The following is a 23,148-nucleotide window of genomic DNA, read 5'->3' as shown; positions in this document are numbered from 1 at the left end:
ATTTGTAAGAAAGACAACTGAGGCAATGAAACAAGATAGCCCACATAGCTCTTTCTAGAAATCGCACCAGTTTGTAATCTGGTCTGCATACGAGTGGAATGTGTGCCTGTGACACCTGAATTATGATCTAGAGAAGATGATAGAGGTGGAAGGATTACCTGTAGTTGTGCAGGATCTAGGACAGGAAGCAAATGAGTAGTGTCTTGGACAGAGGAAAGAGTATGTGATGGCCCAGATCCCTGTACTGCTAGCTCAGTGGATACACTCTCTCCAAATTGTCTCTCAGATGTACTTTGGTGTACTGCACTAGAATCAGACCCAACCAAATTCTCAAGATGTGTTGGAGAAGATACTTCAGTGTCAATCTGAACCCATGAGCTCTGTGAACCTGCATGTGTTGCACCTTGATGACTTCTAGACAGAGGGATAGGGATAATCACAGGAATGGATGTTGAACCTTGATGATCATGTCTCTTTGGAACTACAGGCTGATTATTATTGATCAAATGAGCAGGAAACAAGAATTCATCAAAATGCACATGCCTGGAGACAATGATTTTCTTGGTTGGCATATGATAACAGACATAACCTTTATATCCTTGTGTAAAACCCAAAAAAACACATAACTCTGACCTTTGTTGCAATTTATGCATATTATATGGTCTCAGCCATGGAAAAATAGCTGAACCAAACACCTTACGAGACAGTAAATCAGGTGCTCGCTTATATAAACACAAGTAAGGAGAACTGAAAGATAAGCTTTTGCAAGGCATTCTGTTGATTAAGAACACTGCATGTGCACACGCAAAATACCACAACTCAGAAGGTAAACCAGCATCAGTAAGAAGAGTAATTGCAGTCTCTACAATATGTCTATGTTTCCTTTCAGCAACTCCGTTCTGTTGCGGAGTATAAGGACACGAAATTAACTGCTCAATACCTTTATCTGCAAGAAATGAAGTAAATCTCTTGCTTGTATATTCACCCCCTCCATCTGTTTGTAAAGCCTTGATTGATACACCAAACTGATTAACAACAAAATTGTAGAACTTGACAAATATCAGAAACACATCAGATTTATTACTCATAGGAAATATCCATACAAATCTTGTGTATTCATCAACAAAGGTTACATAGTACCGATATCCTTCTAGAGATCTTATAGGAGACGGCCCCCATATATCAGTGTGTACTTTTTCAAAAGGAAAAGTACATTTATCTGTTCTCATTGGAAATGGAGTCCTAGACATCTTGCCTCTAATACATGAAATACAAGTACTATGTATAGTATCTGTTGGAACGAAAATCTTTGACTGCTTCAACATTATATCTACTATAGTATGAGATAGATGCCCGAGCCTTTTATGCCAAATGCTACTCTTCACTGCTTTCCCCAAATAAGCTTCTGGATTCTTGATAGTAAACTGAGACCCTTTTGAACTTGTAAAGACAGGGATCTGAAATAACTCCTCAGGCCTACTCTTTCCTTGATACACTATCTCATTTGTTTTCTTGTCCTGCACAAAAAAATTCAGATTCATCACGTATAAACCAGCTTTTATTGTTAGCACACAATTGTCTCACAGAAAGTAAACTTCGAGCAATAGCAGGTACATGTAGAACATTATTAAGAGTTAGAGAGTGTGTTGGTGTCTGAAGGATAGTGGAACCAATATGTTTAATCGGTAAACCTGTACCATTCCCAATAGTGATCATCTCGGACCCTTCAAATGGTGTTACTTGAGATAAGACATTGATATCAGAAGTTATATGATGAGATGCCCCTGAATCAACCACCCAAGCATCTTGAGGAACAAAAGTTGAAGTTTGTTGAGCATTCATTGCAGACAATGATGAGGATGGAGGCTGACCTTGATAGGCATAATTGCCCATTTGATAACAATCCAGTGCATAATGACCTCTCTTGCCACAAATCTGACATGCAATTGCAAAACCAGTAGCTGGACCATTTGTATTTCTGTGAAAACAATTAACTGCAGTGTGTCCTCGTTTATTACATATCTGACATTCAACTACTACATTAGCTCTAGTATCAACATTTCCAGACCAAGTATTATTTCCAGCACCAAACTGTCTCGAACCACCTGAGTAAGACTGAGCTGTGTTCCCAGAGTTAAAGTATCCCCTTCCTCTAAAGCCATTATTATTTCTGTAACTGTTACTTCCTCTGTAATTATGCCCACCTCTATACTGATTGCCTTGACCATTGAAAGAATGTGATCTTGATACAGTCTGACCACCAGAATTAGCATTAAAACCATACCCATAAGACTCTGGAAGATGATAACCTGGTTGATGATCTGCATTTGAGAAAGAGGTTGAACCATTTGGCACAGCAGTAATAGTACCAGCAGTTATAGTAGGAATATGATCATGGCTTTGAGGATTGGAACCTGATGCAGACGAACTTGAACTAGAATTCGAACCAGAACTGGATCCTTGAACATATAAGGCAGACATACTCTGAGTAATAATATTCAATTCTCCCTCATTTTCTCTCTCAGCACCAAGCAACAGTGCTCGAAATTCTTTCAACGTGAGTGTGGATTCCCTTGCCAAAATCACAGTGCGAATCACCCCATACTCCTTTGGCAATCCAGCAAGACCAACAATCATAATATCATTATCCGAGACTACTTCACCTGCAGCACTGAGTTGATCCCTAATATGTTTGAGTCTCAACAGATATTTATCAATTGTATCGGACCCTTTTTGAATTGTATGTAATTCAGTTTTGAGATGATTAACCCTGGATTTAGAAACAGAAGCAAAACGATCTACAAGATTAATCCAGGCTTCATATGCTATTTTACATCCAATCACATACTCGATGGCTTCATCAGATAAAGTAGCAAGTAGCAGACTCAATAATGCCATATCAGATAAAGTCGGTTGGGTTGCGGATGTCTCTTGCTGGAGTTAGAGTGCTGGGTTTTTGTGCATTGCTGATGGATTACAGTTGTATCAGGTGATATTGTTCGTGTTCTTTCATCTGGGTTGTTCTATCATTTCTGGAATTATGGTTGGGTATCTGCGATATGCTTGGGTTGAGATTTTGTTTTGTTTCCCTTGATTTGAGAATTATGTGGTGTTTTCTTTTGATTTTATTGTCGAAGATTGATATGGGTGTCCTAAAATAGTGGATTGAAGTGCTGGATTTGTAGGATTCAGAAAGTGTCATTCTTTCTGTGTTTGGTAGTGGGTTGCCAGGAAGTGTCATTCTTTCTGTGATTACGATTTGTTTCCAAGAAAGTGTCAATCTTTCTGTGTTCGAGAAGTGTTTGCCAGGAAGTGTCATTCTTTCTGTGTTCAAGATTTGTTTACAAGAAATTGTCAATCTTTCTGTGTTTAAGAGTTAGTTGCCATAAAGTGTTATTCTTTCTGTGTTCGAGGTTTGTGTGCATAGAGTGTCATTCTCTATAGTTTGAGATTTGTGGCAGTTTTCATCTTTCAATCATGACTGCTCATGTATTCAAAGTTGAAGGTGTTTTGGGTATGATTACCATCAGGCTCAGGGAAGATAATTTTGCTAAATGGGCATTTCAGTTTCAGTATGTCCTACGTGGGTATAAATTGTTTGGTCACTTTGATGGTTCAATTCCATGTCCACCAAAGTTTGTTATAAGTCCTGATACTGGAGTCACTAATGAGATTACAGTGGCATATCTTGACTGGGAAGCAACTGATATTGCATTATTGAGTCTGCTACTTGCTACTTTATCTGATGAAGCCATCGAGTATGTGATTGGATGTAAAACAGCATATGAAGCCTGGATTAATCTTGTAGATCGTTTTGCTTCTGTTTCTAAATCCAGGGTTAATCATCTCAAAACTGAATTACATACAATTCAAAAAGGGTCCGATACAATTGATAAATATCTGTTGAGACTCAAACATATTAGGGATCAACTCAGTGCTGCAGGTGAAGTAGTCTCGGATAATGATATTATGATTGTTGGTCTTGCTGGATTGCCAAAGGAGTATGGGGTGATTCGCACTGTGATTTTGGCAAGGGAATCCACACTCACGTTGAAAGAATTTCGAGCACTGTTGCTTGGTGCTGAGAGAGAAAATGAGGGAGAATTGAATATTATTACTCAGAGTATGTCTGCCTTATATGTTCAAGGATCCAGTTCTGGTTCGAATTCTAGTTCAAGTTCGTCTGCATCAGGTTCCAATCCTCAAAGCCATGATCATATTCCTGCTATAACTGCTGGTACTATTACTGCTGTGCCAAATGGTTCAACCTCTTTCTCAAATGCAGATCATCAACCAGGTTATCATCTTCCAGAGTCTTATGGGTATGGTTTTAATGCTAATTCTGGTGGTCAGACTGTATCAAGATCACATTCTTTCAATGGTCAAGGCAATCAGTATAGAGGTGGGCATAATTACAGAGGAAGTAACAGTTACAGAAATAATAATGGCTTTAGAGGAAGGGGATACTTTAACTCTGGGAACACAGCTCAGTCTTACTCAGGTGGTTCGAGACAGTTTGGTGCTGGAAATAATACTTGGTCTGGAAATGTTGATACTAGAGCTAATGTAGTGGTTGAATGTCAGATATGTAATAAACGAGGACACACTGCAGTTGATTGTTTTCACAGAAATACAAATGGTCCAGCTACTGGTTTTGCAATTGCATGTCAGATTTGTGGCAAGAGAGGTCATTCTGCACTGGATTGTTATCAAAGGGGCAATTATGCCTATCAAGGTCAGCCTCCATCCTCATCATTGTCTGCAATGAATGCTCAACAGACTTCAACTTTTGTTCCTCAAGATGCTTGGGTGGTTGATTCAGGGGCATCTCATCATATAACTTCTGATATCAATGTCTTATCTCAAGTAACACCATTTGAAGGGTCCGAGAGGATCACTATTGGGAATGGTACAGGTTTACCGATTAAACATATTGGTTCCACTATCCTTCAGACACCAACACACTCTCTAACTCTTAATAATGTTCTACATGTACCTGCTATTGCTCGAAGTTTACTTTCTGTGAAACAATTGTGTGCTGACAATAAAAGCTGGTTTATATGTGATGAATCTGAATTTTTTGTGCAGGACAAGAAGACAAAGGAGATAGTGTATCAAGGAAAGAGTAGGCCTGAGGAGTTATTTCAGATCCCTATCTTTACAAGTTCAAAAGGGTCTCAGTTTACTATCAAGAATCCAGAAGCTTATTTGGGGAAAGCAGTGAAGAGTAGCATTTGGCATAAAAGGCTCGGGCATCCATCTCATACTATAGTAGATATAATGTTGAAGCAGTCAAAGATTTTCGTTCCAACAGATACTATACATAGTACTTGTATTTCATGTATTAGAGGCAAGATGTCTAGGACTCCATTTCCAATGAGAACAGATAAATGTACTTTTCCTTTTGAAAAAGTACACACTGATATATGGGGGCCGTCTCCTATAAGATCTCTAGAAGGATATCGGTACTATGTAACCTTTGTTGATGAATACACAAGATTTGTATGGATCTTTCCTATGAGTAATAAATCTGATGTGTTTCTGATATTTGTCAAGTTCTACAATTTTGTTGTTAATCAGTTTGGTGTATCAATCAAGGCTTTACAAACAGATGGAGGGGGTGAATATACAAGCAAGAGATTTACTTCATTTCTTGCAGATAAAGGTATTGAGCAGTTAATTTCGTGTCCATATACGCCGCAACAGAACGGAGTTGCTGAAAGGAAACATAGACATATTGTAGAGACTGCAATTACTCTTCTTACTGATGCTGGTTTACCTTCTGAGTTGTGGTATTTTGCGTGTGCAAATGCAGTGTTCTTAATCAACATAATGCCTTGCAAAAACTTATCTTTCAGTTCTCCTTACTTGTGTTTATATAAGCGAGCACCTGATTTACTGTCTCTTAAGGTGTTTGGTTCAGCTATTTTTCCATGGCTGAGACCATATAATATGCATAAATTGCAACAAAGGTCAGAGTTATCTTTTTTTTTTGGGTTTTACACAAGGATATAAAGGCTATGTCTGTTATCATATGCCAACCAAGAAGATCATTGTCTCCAGGCATGTGCATTTTGATGAATTCTTGTTTCCTGCTCATTTGATCAATAATAATCAGCCTGTAGTTCCAAAGAGACATGATCATCAAGGTTCAACATCCATTCCTGTGATTATCCCTATCCCTCTGTCTAGAAGTCAACAAGGTGAAACACATGCAGGTTCACAGAGCTCATGGGTTCAGATTGACACTGAAGTATCTTCTCCAACATATCCTGAGAATTTGGTTGGGTCTGATTCTAGTGCAGTACACCAAAGTACATCTGAGAGACAATTTGGAGAGAGTGCATCCACTGAGCTAGCAGTACAGGGATCTGGGCCATCACATACTCTTTCCTCTGTCCAAGACACTACTCATTTGCTTCCTGTCCTAGATCCTGCACAATTATAGGTAATCCTTCCACCTCTATCATCTTCTCTAGATCATAATTCAGGTGTCACAGGCACCCATTCCACTCGTATGCAGACCAGATTACAAACTGGTGTGATTTCTAGAAAGAGCTATGTGGGCTATCTTGTTTCATTGCCTCAGTTGTCTTCCTTACAAATTGATGTGCCCTATACTGATGGTCCATCGATGGGACTCAGTGATCAAATTTCTGGGGGTTTTTCCTTCTTGGCTGATATAACAGATAGTGACGAACCTAAAACATTTAAGAGTGCATCCACCAAACTAGAATGACAGTGTGCAATGCAAGAGGAGTTTGATGCGTTGAAAACTCAGGGTACTTGGTTGTTGGTTTCCCCACCATCAAATCGATCTGTGATTGGTAGTAAATGGGTGTATAAGGTGAAGAAGAATCCCGATGGTACTGTCTCAAGATACAAAGCTCGGTTGGTTGCCCAAGGTTACACTCAAGAGCACGGTTTAGATTATTCCGAGACGTTTAGTCCTGTAGTAAGACATACTACAGTAAGGATAATCTTGGCTTTGGCTGCTACTTTTGGTTGGCAATTAAGGCAACTTGACATTAAGAATGCCTTTCTTCATGGAGAGTTGGAAGAAGAAGTATATATGAAACAGCCACAAGGCTTTGTGGATCCTACTTGTCCAAATCATGTGTGCAGATTAGTCAAATCGCTCTACGGCCTCAAACAGGCTCCTAGAGCTTGGAATTCCAAATTCACAAGCTATCTTCCAGCTATTGGTTTCAAATCCTCTCTTTCCGACACTAGTCTATTTGTTAAAGTGGATGGTGGTGATCTTGTGATTCTATTGCTTTACGTTGATGATATAATTCTTACTGGTTCAAATCCAGTAAAAATCCAAGCTGTGATTGATGATCTTGCTGGTGTGTTTGATCTAAAAGACATGGGAAAGTTATCATATTTTTTGGGGTTGCATATACAATATAAAGATGATGGATCTTTGTTTATAACTCAGACCAAGTATGCTAAAGATCTATTGAGGAAAGCAGGTATGGACAATTGTAAACCTACTTCAACACCATCAAAGCCTTATACTCAGATTCTTGCAGGCGAAGGGAGGTTGTTATCTGACCCTAGTCAGTATAGAAGCTTAGTTGGGGCTCTACAATATCTCACTTTTACTCGTCCTGATATTGCTCATTCAGTGAACTTGGTTTGTCAATTCATGACACAACCAACTGATTTGCATATGTTGTTGGTCAAAAGAATTTTGAGGTATATACAAGGGACTGTCGATTATGGTCTTCATTATACGCAAACCAATCATTTTGATATCACTGCCTTTTCAGACTCGGATTGGGCGGCAGATATTACAACCAGACGATCGATTACAGGTTTTGTTGTATATCTTGGTGACAATCCGATCTCATGGCAGTCTAAGAAGCAGTCTACTGTGTCTCGAAGTTCTACAGAAGCCGAGTATAAAGCATTGGCTCATTGTGCAGCTGACATCTTCTGGATTCGATCAGTATTCAAGGATTTGCATCAGTATATTTCCGATCCACCTTCCTTATACTGTGACAACTTATCCACTTTGGCATTAAGTTCAAATCCTGTTTTCCACTCCAAAATCAAACATTTGGATACTGATTATCATTTCGTCCGGGAAAAAGTTCAGAAAGGTGATCTTACAGTTCATTACATTCCTACTGATGACCAAGTAGCCGATGTTTTCACTAAAGGCCTACATAGTCCGATCTTTCTCAAGCATTGTCGACGACTTGGATTAGGAATTTTGACTGCACCAAACTCAGCTTCAGCAGCTCAGCTTCGTTTGAGGGGGAAGTAATAACTGTAATAACCATATGATGACCATGTGGCAGAGTATCATTGGTTAGGAGGTTGGATAAGATTGAGTTAGTTAGCATGAAGATGAAGAGAATAGAACAATGGCAGCACTCTAACTCTAACGTTAATTGATTCACACAAATTTAACATGATTTTCCGAAATGCCCGAACTCTAATCATTATTCCCTTTAGTGTGGCATGATTGTACATTTGCACGTGACCCTCGTCTTACAATATTGCATGGGCTCTTCAATAAGCGTAGATCTAGTTTTTTTACGAATATGCGACGATTAGGCCTCCAAATGTATAGTTGGGCTTGTAATGAAATTTTTGGAACCTCAACTCAATGCGACTCCACATTTAACTATAAGTTCTAACTTTTCGGTGCATTGGAGATGGCCTAATTGAGGCAGGTTTCTCGTAAGTTGGACTTTCATGTTATGGGTTAGACTCACATTTTTAGCGATGTAGTCAATAACTATGACATTAATATTATCATGCTGAATTTCCTTAACAATATACTTTCTCCATTCTAATTTTCATCTTCGATAAACCTCAAACATCTAAATTAGACAATATATCAACAAGTACATAAAGCTAACATCCCGTCTTTAGCTTGATGCATGTGCTCAAATGCATTTCATTTGAATTTCTTTGTGATCATATTCCCACCAATTAAAACTCTTTCATATTTAAACACAGTTGCAGAAAAGGATGTCCAAAAACCATAACCAAATTTAAATTCTTAATCCTTCACTTTTCAGTAGTACTAATTTTCGAATTGTTAAAATCTTTGATTCGCATAGTCCATAGTTTTGTACTTAGCAACGGTTACAAGCAAAAGCTAGGTTTCCTCCATCCTTTGCTGTTTTTGTGTACAGTTTAATTTACTTTTTTAAATGTTGGCGTTAAAGCATAGAATATTAAAAGCAACAATAAAATATTTAATTAACATGAACAACTTGGTGGTGGGATGACTCATTAGATGTATTGGTCAAATAATTAGTTTGTTTCGACAAAATAAAATAGAATAATTAGTTTGTCATAATAATTTGATGTCGTATTTCTTATTTATAGAAGACGAATATAAAATCTCTTATTTACAAATAAAGAAATATCACTAAATTGTGATATTAAGTGTCCAAATTAATTTCTATGGGCTTTTGATGAGCGGGAGAAATTATTGGAATTCCATGAATGAGTCTCCGGAGCCAGGATGCATGCCAATTTCCTACAACCAGGTGGAGTAGCACAAGATTTGCCTCTTGGCTTATGTCAAGATATTGATTCCTCCACACAACAATTTGCTTCTCATGTCGACGAATTAGAAGAGACGTCAACTGACAACCGCATCTGGAAACAGCAGTTAGTGGATATTGGTACTATTAAGGTGAGAATAATTAACTTTTTCAAATTTTTTGTTATTAAAGTAGACAACTTTAATCGAATGGCATATGGGATTTGCATGATTTTGAGAGCAAAAGGAATCAAATTAAAAATGAAGCAGCTTTTCCCCATAAAATTTGAACCATTATTGTCTAATTAGTGTGTTAAAGATTTTACCTTATTGTGCGCTGTGCTTAGCCCAAAAAGTCTTGCCTTGGGCTTCGGATGGTTCCAAGTACCAAGCCTAGTTTCTAGTTTTTGTGCTCACCTCTGCCTTCCCATAAATTCATGTTGGGTTCCTATAAACTAGCCCTGTTGGAGAAATTTTTTATTGTGATCGGAATACGGAAGAAGATATACCATGTGTTTTTATATAAGTGGTGAGAAATTTTATTTTTTAAGTTATTAACTTTTTAACACACATATCCCATCATTTATATAGTGACACGTGATGTACCATCCCATGTACCGGTCATATTGAAAAATTTCTCCCCTTATTGGGTGCTTTGCTTCCAAATATATTATAATTGTACTACTACTGCAGACGTAGTCGTAACTACATTAGTTAGAGTAGATATCATTTTTCCTACGCGCATGAGTTTAAATCTCTTTCCTCATAGGTAGTATCAATACAATATCATTCGTTAAAGAACGTGTACTAATACTTATCCTGATCCATATGAGTATACACGATGATAAGAAATTTATCTATCTTTTTCATCACGTAGAGATTTGTGATAAATACACTTTTGTCATGGATGAGCGAGGACACAATTCATGTAAAACTCATTAGTTTAATAGTTTTACATAATTATGATAATTCTGTAGTTTTACATTGCTCATTTGTTGTTTAACTGCTATTGTTGTAAATAACTTGTAACTCAAACGATTAAAAGTATTATATGCAGTTGAGATCTTGTGTTCGCTTGCATAAAAAAGGGAATTTTAACTAAAAACTCTTGGTACTGTTCATTTTAACGAAAAACCACATTTTTACACTAAAAGGTCAATCATGATACTATTCACTTAACCCTTTATTTTGTCCTTATCATTAAAACTCAAAGTTTTCAAATAATTTTCATTAGTTTTCCTTAAAAAATAAGGGTTAATTTGTTGTGAGGCAATGTTTTGGTATATAGTGTGACATATTTTTGTTGTTTTTTTTTAAATAAACGAGATTATCTACACTAAGGGGAATGAGATTGGCTTAGCCTCACGATGATCTAGTAATAATGTAGTTCAAATTCACCTTTGGCGATAATCAAATTTAAGACATTTCACTTATAAGTAGAGAAAAACATCATTAGAACGTAATACTAAGTGGCTGTATTTTTGTTGTACAATCTGAAGTTTTGAATCTTCAACATGTTTTCTTTTGGGTGACTAATTTACTAGACACATAATATATTAAATAACCCAGAGTCCTGTCTTCTCTTGCCACCCAAGCATCACTGCCACACCATTAACAAATAATAATATCTTACACTTTGCACACATCACCAATCCCTTAACTATTTACAAATCAATATTTTGTAGTTTGTACACACAAGAAAAGCCCCCGCAGAACCCTAATCCAGAAATCACTTTGTACAAAAGCAAAAGCCAAAGGGAGCTCCTCTGCAACCCCACACACCCCCTCTCACTTGCCTCCCCTCATGTCTCTCAGAGCACCCCATCTTCTGCAATTATGAAACCAAATACATAAACCCACCATTTTTTTCTGCTCAAAAACATCAAAATTTCCATGTCTTCCTCAGCCATGGCTAGCTCTCATAAACCCAAAACCCAAAGAAAACCCACCAAGCAAACGCACCAAAAGCTCCAGAAGCACCATGAGAACAAGAACCCGAAGCCCCGAAAGGCAGAGGAGAAGCCGGCGGAGAAGCCGCCTTACTGGTCAGTTGTGAGAGGCTTACTGACCTGCAAACACCTCCAACCAGTTCAGCTACCACAAAAGCAACCTAATGAGCAACAAGCCATGGAGGAAGCTAACAATACTGCAAGGAAATGTAAGAAAATGAGATGTTCCGGCTCGTTGTGCAACAACACAAAAATAATGCAGAAGCCGGAACTGTTAGCATCTCCAGAAGTCCACAAGAAAAGGGCTTCTTCTTCAATGGGTTCTTCAAGCAACAGCAATGAGGCTTCAAGCAGATCCATGAAAGCTCCACTCCACGAAATCAACGGGGTTGTTTCGACATCTTCTTCTTCGTTTTCTGCAGTTTCTTCTTCCTCTAATAATAACTCTTCTGCTGGTGGTGGTGGGTCGTTTAGAGCAATGCCTTTTCGGCGATTTTCAGGCTGCTATGAGTGCAGGATGGTGGTTGATCCTGTTCTTGGTTTTGCCAGAGACCCTTCTCTGAGGGGCAGCATTTGTTCTTGCCCTGAATGTGGTGAGATTTTCATGAAAGCTGAGAACTTGGAGCTTCATCAGGCTGTTAGACATGCAGGTACCCTCGCAATTCTCAACCCTTGGTGCCTGTTTGGGAATGCTTTTTTAGGAAGCACTTCTGTTCAGAAGCGCTTTTGTTAGAAACACTTTTAGATTGTTCTTAAAAATCCAAATGCTTCTTGAAGAAGCACTTAGTCGGTACTTCTCGAAGAAGCACTTCTACGATCCAAAAGCACTTTTATCCCTTCCAGAAGCGTTTTTACTCTTTTTAGAAGCATTCTCAAACACGCACTTAATCATATTCAAAGTTTCAATCTTTTTTTCTAATTTTGTATCACGAAATCCAACAGTTTCAGAACTTGGTCCTGAAGACACAAGCAAGAACATAGTGGAGATCATATTCCAATCAAGCTGGCTGAAAAAACAGACCCCAATCTGCAAAATCGACCGCATCCTTAAAGTCCACAACACCCAAAAAACCATCACCAAATTCGAAGAGTACAGAGACTCCATCAAAGCAAAAGCCACCAAGCTCCCCAAGAAACACCCCCGCTGCATCGCCGACGGCAACGAGCTCCTCCGTTTCCACTGCACCACATTTGCCTGCTCCCTCGGCCTCAACGGCTCCTCCAACCTCTGCAACTCAATCCCACACTGCAATGTCTGCAGCATTATAAAAAACGGCTTCAACAAGTTCTCTGGGGAGCTGACGGAGCAGGGGATCTTGACGACCGCGACAAGCGGCAGAGCTCATGATAAGGCGGTGGTGGCGGCGGAGGAGGGTGACAAGGGGGCAATGCTGGTGTGCCGTGTGATTGCAGGGAGGGTGAAGAAGAACTTGGAGGGTAGTGTTGGAAATGGAAATGTTGGTATGGAAGAGTATGACTCTGTGGCTGGAGCTGTGGGAGTATACTCTAATTTGGATGAGTTGTATGTGTTCAATCCCAAGGCTATTTTGCCTTGTTTTGTTGTCATATATGGAGGTTATTAAAAGTTTCAATCAGTTTTTGGTACACTCATGTTGTATATCTCTAAGGTGATTAGAAATTGTAGTTTTCACTTTCAAATAATTAAAAGCGTTTTTGAGGATATTTGATGGAAAAAGTTAAAAAGCACTTACAAACAAAAGTACTTATAAGCATAAGAGTTTAAGATTTCGATACATGCTTCTTCAAGGGAACTTGAATCTTTGAGAAATAGTTCAGTGTGCTTCTAACAAAAGCACTTATGATACTTTGTCTTTTATTTATTCAACAAGGATTATGCATTATGTTTGAGAAAAGGAAATGATTCTTGGAATGAAAATTCTCAAACCGCCCTTAATCTCTTTGATTCAGTTTGACCAAGAGAAATGATTTTTGCATATATTTTTTTCTTCTTTTACACACTATTGTTTACTTATGTGACATCATTATATTTTGATGTATTTGCGAGAAATATGAATATCATTGTACTCACACTATGAGGTGTTATAATAGCACTAATAGTATGTTACATTGTGTTACAGCTACACTGAAAAATAATTTAATTATTTTCGAAAATTTATTGTTGTTAAGGAGACTCTCTCAAAAGTGGGATTTTTTGGTATCTCATGTTTTTGACACAATGTTTTATAATATTGGCAAAAAAATTAACGTTAAACTATGAGATGACAAATAATTCATAAAAGTCCCACTTTAAGAGTCTCCTTAGCATTTCTCTTTGTAGTAAAATTCTCTCCCCTTTCCTTCCCTCCTCTCACATATTGTTTTTTGTCTTCTTTTAACTATTAAAAAATTAACACAAAACGTTTACATGACTTAATCGTGACCGTTCAAATAGAAGGAGAATGAAGAAGAGAAAAAAAAATAAGAAGAGAGAGAATCTTGCTGCTTTCTCTTTATTGTTTTGTGGGTAGTGAATGACTCACTGGTTTTATGAACTGAGAAGTTAGAAGGATGTGCATGCACATAAACTTGGTGAGTTGTGTCAGATCATTGATGTTGGGTGGACGAGGAACAATAGAATTGTTTGGTGCCAGACGGTCAGATGCTAAATCACAAAGGACTCATGGTTTATATTAATTTTGGTTTTCATAAGAAATTGTGCAATTGTATGTGTATGTATTAATGACTAGACGACATTAAGTGAAAATTTGGGTTTTGGAATTTGTATTATCTTAATCCTACTGACTTTTTCTTTTCTTCTAATCTTCATTTTTATGTGTAAATGCGAGGGAGTAAAATATAGGTTCCTTAAGAAACTATAAGTCAGAAAATACATTACAATAATCCCTAGCCTTTAACATAAGAGAAAAACCTGTGTAAAGATGTTCGATTACGGTGTGTTGTAATTTCTTCCCGTCGAGCCGTTCAATTACAGTACAATACTACGACACCCAAAGTTTCTGTACAACTTATTGTCTTTCACGCTACCCACAGTATAATATTACGATAGTTCGGATAGTTGAAGTTCGATATGAAGTAGATCCCACTTCTGATCCCTATTTAACCAAAAAAAATAAATGAAAATCCCTTCCTTGAAGAGCCTGAACAAACAAAATCAAAGGAACATAACACATGTGGCTCAAGACAAATTCCTCACAATGTTGAACATAACACGTCACTCAAGACAAATTCCTCACAATGTTCATGTGATGTGCCAACACACGAGGTATTACAAGTGCAAACAATTTTGTAGCCCAAAAATAATTCAACAAAACATTGTCTCTAACATGATTTGAATGAGATATTTTGTGCACAAGATTATCACCTACATTTTATGGTAAGGGGGCATGTAAGAAGACTCACTCCTACAAAGGAAAACTCCATTTACATTTTCATCAAACACATTGCCTCTCACATTAAAACACTCAAATATTACAGTCAAATTATATATCTTAACACGCAATTACTGTAAGAAAATATTAGGCAGCTCCTATGCAAACATTTGGGGAAGAGGAATCGAATACAAGCCCTCGGGTGCACATGAATCAATACTTCCAACCGCATGAGAAGTTGAGCTTTTATCTTCTTTTTTTAATAAAACGAAAATTTCTTAGACGTTAGAAGGAAACACGCTATAAGTTAAAGTTAAATATGCAAAAAGTGTTTGTAACTCAAGTAGTTAAAAACATTTAGGATATATTTTGGTGCAATATAACATTACACATCCGCTAGCCCCAGGAATCCAATTCAAAATATCAACTCAATGGCATTATCTCTTGCTAATTGTGTCATATTTCCATCATGTCTTGTGGTCTTGGATTTAAGGATGAAGGATGGGTATGGGGTTCTTGGTATGTGGTCTTTGCCCTTGTTTTACTAATTATTGACTCTTGTTTTGTACTCATTGTCTTATGATTTGGAGTTTTCGTGGTGTTTGATTAGAAGGTTGTAACAAATATTAATATTTATGTATGCAAACGGCATGGCTCAATTTTGTCCTCCTCTCATTTTTTTTTATTTTTGTCAATTTGTATAGTTTTAGTTTATTTATAACATTTAGGTCTTTTTTCATATCGTTTTTGTTATGTTTATCGTGCCAGAGAAAGAAGAAAATAACAACACAACTCTACGTACCCAAAGTTAAAGATGAAGTTAAAACTGAAGGTTAAATCAAGGAAGGTAATGAAGAAATGAGTATGGATCGAGTAGTCCCATCTAGTTGACTTTTATTCCTGATTTTCTGGTATTGGATTACGGATTTTAATGTGAAACCAACAAATTGCTTGATTTTATGTGTTAGTAAACACGAGAAGCCAGAAATTTGAACAATTATAATACCCAATGTTTTAGTAAATGCGGAAAAACAAAAGAATAGATAATTCCAACTCACATTCCATGTAAGTATATGAGTAAGTCAATGAGGAACATGATAGGATTGACATGCCATTTCATGGTGTTACTCTTATTTACCACTTGGAATGAGTCAATTTTGGCGCCAAAAAGTGACGGGCACAAAATGATAGTGTAAATTTTTTACAGGTAATATTCTGTGAAGCTTTCTGCAGTTACTTTATGTTCATTGATAACAGTGAAAACAGAAAAGAAAGAATAAACCAAGGGCATGCCTGACCTGAGGAGGAAGGGAAAGAGAAGCTCGCTCACTCCCACTTTAATACTTTACGGGGCTGCACCTGCACGGTTGACGCCTTACAAAGCAAAGACCTGTCTGTCTCTGCATCCAACACTCACTCATCACTGAAGGTGGAAGGCCTCACTGTAAAAAAAAATATAAAGATGAATAAATAATAAGGGAACGTTACAGTTATCGTACATTCTGTTCTATTTACATCCTAGAACGTCCTTAGTGACCGCGAGTTTTCCGACATTTCAAGCCAAATTTTCAGTCGGCCCAGTCACAAAATTACTCCCCGCAACTTCCTATATGTACCTCTGTATTCTGTTTGGGCATTCATCAACAAATTCCAAATTAGAGACAGGAAGATAAGTGAAAAATAACTTGGGGGTGAACGGAGAAAAGAATTCATACAGGGGTTATTAACTTACTACTAATATATACTAAATAATTAAGTCTGTTGGGTCAGGCTTTGTTGCTGAATTGTGTTGGGTCAGGCTCATATGGGTTGGACCAGCTGACCGGGTTTAATTAGCAGGTTGGACCATCTTATCTTTTAATCTGACGGAGAGACGGAGCTTCCTGGATTTTGGATGAGAGCCATAACTTGTAGTTAAAGGCTGCAATGACTCATGAGGCTGCCTTTCCATGTGCAAATCCTTCTTTACTCACAGAAGGATAACAGCAATTGGCACATGCAAGAATAAAGGCAAAATTGACAACTGATCCGCTCTAATGGCTTCTTTTTTTACCCTTCTGTCATAAAGGGGTAAACGTATCGACATAGATTACTTCAGGCCTCTCGGTTTACATTCTCTCAGTTTAGAAGTGATCAGAAAAATAAATAAAATACCGTGGCAAAAGGCTTGTAGGTAAATGAAAGCACTACTAATATTGCTTGAGGGAAAAAAGATGGCTAACCTTCATACTCAACCGGTGGAGGCACCCTTTCTCTTCAACGTTAACGAACCAACTCCCAAGTGAGTTTTCTCCTCCTCCCATTGAACCTACACAGCGTCCTGACGAAAGGCAACAGAACAATGAAGGTGAGAAATTAGTTCAACCATCAAGTTTGTGCCAGCACACAGACATACAAATAATCTAACATCCACCTAGTTATGAATAATCGAGAAAGACTAGCATACAGATTCCAGACGACGCACGTCATTTACAGCATATTATGACAAAGCAAGGGTTGAGACTTGATGGCTCATTCATGTATCCATCGCCAGTCACTAGATAAGATTTATTTTCTCTTTTAATAATTGGGATGAAGTAAAACACAGCATATTTACAGTACCATAAAGAAGATGCCAGCTTTCTTCGTATTGAAGAAGCTGTTAATCTATCAGAAAGCAGAAAAAGAGACGTGGGAAATTTCTGGGAGGATCTGTCATTTGGTTGAAGAGACGGGATAACAATGACTGGACAAGAAAACTAACTATACATAAGACCAGATAGAAGAATCAGGTACCAAGATCTTTCCGAGAAACAATGCATTTTAGATGATGCACATAGCTCCAACAAAAACCTGCACGCAGACGGGAAAACTACAATGAATAAGAAGACAATATGACAGGTGTTAATTGAAGCAAATTTGAGCTGCATAAGTAAATATTTCTTTGTTTCTTTTTAGACGAAAAATCAAATTGGATGGCTTGACTCGATCCAAATTTCAACCTCAAGGAAGATAAGAAAAAAATTAGATTGAGTTGTGCGCTTAAATTTAAAGGGGAGAAAAACGGTGATTATACACACCATAATATAGTTACATCTTTTTCGACTCGCCACCAAGGGCCATCGCTTTCTAAGATCCTTGCCAGGTCTTCAGTAAAATGATTCATTCATTGAGCTCATGCAAGGACTTAACGTCAGAGGTTCAAAGCTCGGATGGTACTTGCTATGTATTTCATCAGAAACTATTGTTTCTGACCCATGCATTTAGTAATGCAGCAATTTTTAAGTTGAAATCTCAATCCAACTCTTTCCTGCTTCTTTAGCACCCACTTTCTTGATGGCAATTCTAACTTTGCTTAGATCATCCCACATTCCTAGTTCTGCATAAACATTCGAAAGCGTCACATACGTGGAAGGGTCTTCTGGTAAGGTTGTGAGAATCTGATCGGCAATAACATTAACAAGTTCAGTATTTTTATGAGTTCCACAGGCCACGAGCAATGATCTCCATATGATTGGGTCAGGCTCAAATGGCATCTTAGCAATCAACTGCTCTGCCTCTTTAAAACATCCAGCTTGACCTAGAATGTCAACCATGCAATAATAATGCTCTAAACGAGGTTCCAGACCGTGTAAAATTTTCATGGAATTAAATATGGTCCGTGCCCCTTCTACAAGTCCAGCATGCCTACAGGCAGAAAGAACACCTAAATACGTAATTTCGTTTGGCTTCAATCCTGATTCTGTCATCTCATTAAAAAATTTGATTGCTTCCTCTGCCCTTCCATTTTGCCCACACCCCACAATTATCCCCGTCCAACACACGGTGTCTCTTTCTTCCACAGAATCAAACAGAGCTAATGCATTGTTAATTTCACCACATTTTGAGTACATATCGAGCAGGGATGTCACTACAACTTCCTCAGACTCATATCCACTCTTAACAGAGAAAGCATGAACTTGTTTTCCGCTTCGAAGAGATGTTAAACTGGAGCAAACTTTCAGAATAAATGAAAGGACAAATTGATCTACTTCGAGACCGAAATACACCATATCCCGAAACAGAGAAAAGGCTAGCCAGCTTTGTCCCGTTGTTGCACACCCTATGATCAAACCAGTCCAAGCTACGGCATCTTTCTTTGGAAGCCTTTGAAACAATCCCAATGCATTATTAATATTCCCCAGTCTTGCATGCAGGTCTGTAAGAATGCTTCCAACAATATGATCTAACTCATACCCTGCGGTTACAACCAAGCCATGCACTTGATGCCCGAGTCGCAAGTTGCGTAAGTTGACACAAGCTTTTAAAGCGCCACTGAAAGTGTAGGAATCCATGCAAGTACCTGAGCAATGGATTTTCAAAACTAAATCCAAAGCTGCACTATTGCATTCGTTAATGACGTATCCTGAAAGCATAGAATTCCAAAGTGCCAAACTATCAGAAATGGAAGCATAGCACCTTGAACGCTGATCAAACAGTTTTACAGCTTCAGTCAATTCATTGCCATTCGAGTACATATCAACCAAAGCCGACACAGTAAAAATGCCTGATTCAAAACCTGATTTTATAACATAACAGTGGAGTTGTTTCCCAGAAGCTAACAAACCATGTCGACCACAGGTTTTAAGGGCGCACGGGAAAGTAAATCCATCTAACTTGAGGCCTTCTCGGTGCATTATACACACGAATTCAAATGCGCGCGGACTTCCATTATCCGCCAAACCAGCAATAATGCTATTCCAAGATATAACATTCGGCTCTTGCATTTGATGAAACAAACACACTGCCTCATCCACCAAACCAGCCTTAGTAAACCCCGAAACCATAGTGTTCCACGTAGTCGTGTTTTTGCTCGACATGTCATCGAAAACTCTCCTAGCATCACGAAAACTCCCACATTTGAAGTACATGTCCAAAAGGGTATTCATCAAAACAGTGTCAAACTCCAACCTCTCACTACATATCCTCTCATGAATCAATTTACCCGTTCTCAGGTCACCCACCAAACCACAAGCTTTTAGCACCGCAGAGTACATGAACCCGTTCGGCGTCTCCGATTCAGACTCCAACATCCGCTTGTACAATCCCACTGCCTTATCAGGTTTTCCGCAATTAGTATATCCACAAACCATTGTCGTCCATGTCACAACGTTCCTGTCAGGCATTCCATCAAACACCTTCCGCGCGTCACTCAAACAAGGAAACGCGACGTACAAAGATATCAGATTGTTAGCGAGAAAAACGTCATTCAAAGCGCCGAGCTTGATTAGTTGGGAGTGAAATGCTCTGCCGTGATTGACCTGAGATCGGCCGCCACAGTGGCGGAGAGCGGTAGCTATTCGGTTCAGATACGCGAATTCCATGGGTGAATTGAATGCGAGCTCGTGGGTTTTGCCGCGTTAATACAAACACGGGTGAGACCTACCGCGAAACTGGGCCCCGCTTGTTTGTTCTTATGGGCCCGGTGCATTGGCATTACATGGGACTCTAACACGTGGTCGTATTTAAGTACACACCACACCACCGCCGACGGGCTTTCAAAGGCTTGCACGGAACTCTGACACAACTGTTCATTTTTACTTTTAAGATATAATAATTTTTGTTTTTTTATTTTTAAGGACTTGGATTGTCTGTCCTCCCATCTCATACCCTTCACATGCTCTTATATTTTTGTGGTCACGATTAAACCACGTTAATATTTTACATTCTCATTACTTTTTGTCTTATTATTTATATAAAACAATATAAAATATTGACGTGGCTTAACCGTGACCACAGAATATAGGAGGGCATGAGAAGGATATGGAGTGGGAAGGGCAGACAATCCAAGTCCTATTTTTAATCACAAAGTAAATAATAAATTGAAGTTGAAAATTCATATTCACCCTTAGGTCATCTTCGACTCTTGGGTTAAAACTTAAAATTTTTAATTCAATCCTTATAGGTTAAAATTTATAGTCCGAAATTATTAAAGAATGAATTTAGGCTAATTTCTTTTTCCAAAGTAACTTAAAAAAATATGTATACTATCCTAATTTAATTTTATGAACATTTTAATCTAAAAATATTTGGATTCCGATAAATATTTTAAAAATTCACTAATTTTATAGAGTTTTTATGTGAATTTTGATTTAAATAAATTTTTTAATCGTTTTAGCCGTTGAACTTAATTTTTGGATACTAGATCTTTTTTTTTAATTGTTAGATTTAATCATATTAGATCTCAGTCGTTGTGTGAAAACTCGTCCCAAATTTTACTCTTTTTTTTTATAAATTTTAAAAGAGTGATTTGACGAAAATGCCCTAGAGATGAGATTGTTAACCTTTGTTGACCGTCTTTTCATGATGGGTACGAGCTATTATTTTACCATAACCTCAAAGTACTTGACCATATGCACGAGTAGGGGCAAGCGGAATCGAATTTGGAGTTACGATAAAGATTTTACGGAACTACGAAACTTGAGGATTTTATGAAATTTGAATTTTGGGTATTTTATTAATTTAATATTTTATGAGTGGATATTTTAGATATTTTATAATTTTTCTGGTCCGTGGGGCCTACACTCACGCAAGCTCTCCACTCTTTTCTCACCGCATGTCCCTTCTCCCTCTCCTCACACTTTCAAACTCTCTCAGTCTTCTCTCGCGTCTCTCTCTAACACTCTCATCCCTCTGCAGAGAAACCACCAGCCATCCATCACCACTCGAAACAACTCCCCTTCAAACCACCACCATGTTTTACTCTTCATCCCTCTTATATTTTTCACGCTCCCACTGTTAATGCACGCACATAAACACACCCAACTGCACAGGAAACACCGAGGTAGCAACACCACCACCTAACCTCTTGAACTCTGGCGAGTTCTTGCCGTTCCCAAAGAAGGTGAGCCTCGAAAACCCCCAAAAACTTCTTAAATCTTGTTTTGGTGTACGATTAGGTACATTTTGAGACGTTTTAGCGACATTATGATGCAAAAATGGCATAGGGGACTTTTGCCAGTTTTTACAACGAGATTATGAGGTTTTGCAGGCCATTCCTGCCCAACTCTAGCCACGACTTCGTTTCCCATTGGTACATTTCGAACCCTTACTTCATGAGCTTCATTTTGATTTTTATTTCGTGAAAAATGGTTGAGTTTTGAGCTCGGGAGTTTGCTACCCAGTTTTCGGCGATTGGACCAGCGATAGGGACCGGGTCGACCCAACCGGAGAAAAAAAAGAAAAAAAAGAAAAAAAGAGAGGGCCTTAAGCCCAAACCTGGCTCAAAACTTAATCTAAGTCTTTGGCCCAAGCCTGGCCTAAACCTTTGGGCCATTATTCCAGCCAGCCCAGTTCTGAAATAGGCTCAGAATATCGCAGAGTCTCGGTTGACTTTTTAGGGTTAATCTAGACCCGACACGGTGACACGATACGAAAATAACGGGTTTTGAGTCAACACGATAACTTATCGGGTGACCCGTTAAGAACCCGTTAACGGATATACACGCGGGTAACCCGTTTCGACCCGTTAAGAAAAAAATTATTTTGATAATTTTAAAGTTTAATTACTAAAAAATTTATTTTTAAATACAATAACCATATTAATATATACAATATATTCTATATTAAATATATAGTTTTGTATTATTATTCTATATAAGTTTTAAAAAAATGTTTTAGTCATTATTTATTTTTATTATGAGAGTACCTTATTATCATTACTAGGATAAATTTTACTTAACATGTTGTTGTCCAAAATTAAAATAAACTAATATAGTATTTGTATAGGCAAGAACTAAGAAGACATACAATTTATATTTAACCGTCGATTGCCATTTACGCTTTATTCTTCTTACTGAATTTCATTTTTAAAATTTTCTTTTTTTGAAAACATGATCATCTGGCAGATGTAAGAAGATGAACGGCTCAGATCTTTGGTATCACGTTTCGATATTTACGGTTAACTGAAATGAGTCGATGTCATATAGTTTGTAGAAACTTTATAAACATCAAGCAATATTTTCACTAACCGTAAAACTCTGAATATAATATTAACGATCCAAACCGTTCATCTTCCTGCATCCTTTAATAGATCAAGTTTTCAAAAAAGAAAATCTGAAAAAACAAAATTTGATGAGAACAATGAAGCGTAAATGTAAACAACAATCAACTGTTAAATTTTGATCTATGATTTATATGATTATAGTGGCGAATTTCAAAGTTAAGCTCTTCATGAAAGTTGTAAAGCTTGTCATTACGAGCGTTTATATATTTTTTCTATATTTTTTTACACTTCTACATTAAAAGAAAATTGCGTTTTTATGTTTTGGATGTGACAATATGGTATGTATATACTTATTTAGTATTATGTTTTTCATTT

The 23,148-nt window shown here is 37.7% G+C and overlaps 2 protein-coding genes across 4 annotated transcripts; one reads left to right on the top strand and one right to left on the bottom strand.

Annotated features, from left to right (window-relative positions):
• Nucleotides 1-11,173: 11,173 nt before the first annotated feature.
• LOC103441591 (uncharacterized) lies at nt 11,174-13,067 on the top strand. The gene is made up of 2 exons (XM_029107130.2): nt 11,174-12,110; nt 12,403-13,067. Exons 1-2 carry the CDS (start codon nt 11,405-11,407, stop codon nt 13,041-13,043), a joined length of 1,347 nt encoding a protein of 448 aa, XP_028962963.2. The 5' UTR covers nt 11,174-11,404; the 3' UTR covers nt 13,044-13,067.
• Nucleotides 13,068-14,354: 1,287 nt separating this feature from the next.
• On the bottom strand, nt 14,355-20,288 carry LOC103441592 (pentatricopeptide repeat-containing protein At4g08210). 3 transcript variants are annotated; one of them, XM_070827192.1, is made up of 6 exons: nt 17,870-20,288; nt 17,586-17,642; nt 16,543-17,130; nt 16,310-16,435; nt 16,109-16,210; nt 14,355-14,534 (listed from the first exon to the last, which is right to left on the bottom strand). In XM_070827192.1, the coding sequence occupies exon 1, from the start codon at nt 20,150-20,152 to the stop codon at nt 18,071-18,073; it is 2,082 nt and encodes a 693-aa protein (XP_070683293.1). In that variant the 5' UTR covers nt 20,153-20,288; the 3' UTR covers nt 14,355-14,534; nt 16,109-16,210; nt 16,310-16,435; nt 16,543-17,130; nt 17,586-17,642; nt 17,870-18,070. The 3 variants fall into 3 exon arrangements, with proteins under 3 accessions (XP_070683293.1, XP_008378496.3, XP_028962962.2); XM_008380274.4 differs by lacking the exon at nt 14,355-14,534 and having other exon boundaries at nt 15,914-16,210; nt 17,033-17,130; XM_029107129.2 differs by lacking the exons at nt 14,355-14,534; nt 16,310-16,435 and having other exon boundaries at nt 15,914-16,252; nt 17,033-17,130.
• Nucleotides 20,289-23,148: the final 2,860 nt, after the last annotated feature.

The sequence above is a fragment of the Malus domestica genome, chromosome 08 (assembly GCF_042453785.1).
Source record: "Malus domestica chromosome 08, GDT2T_hap1".
In the NCBI taxonomy this organism is placed as follows: Eukaryota; Viridiplantae; Streptophyta; class Magnoliopsida; order Rosales; family Rosaceae; genus Malus; species Malus domestica.
Note: the sequence above shows the minus strand (reverse complement) of the source record. Positions and strands in the feature narration are given on the sequence as shown.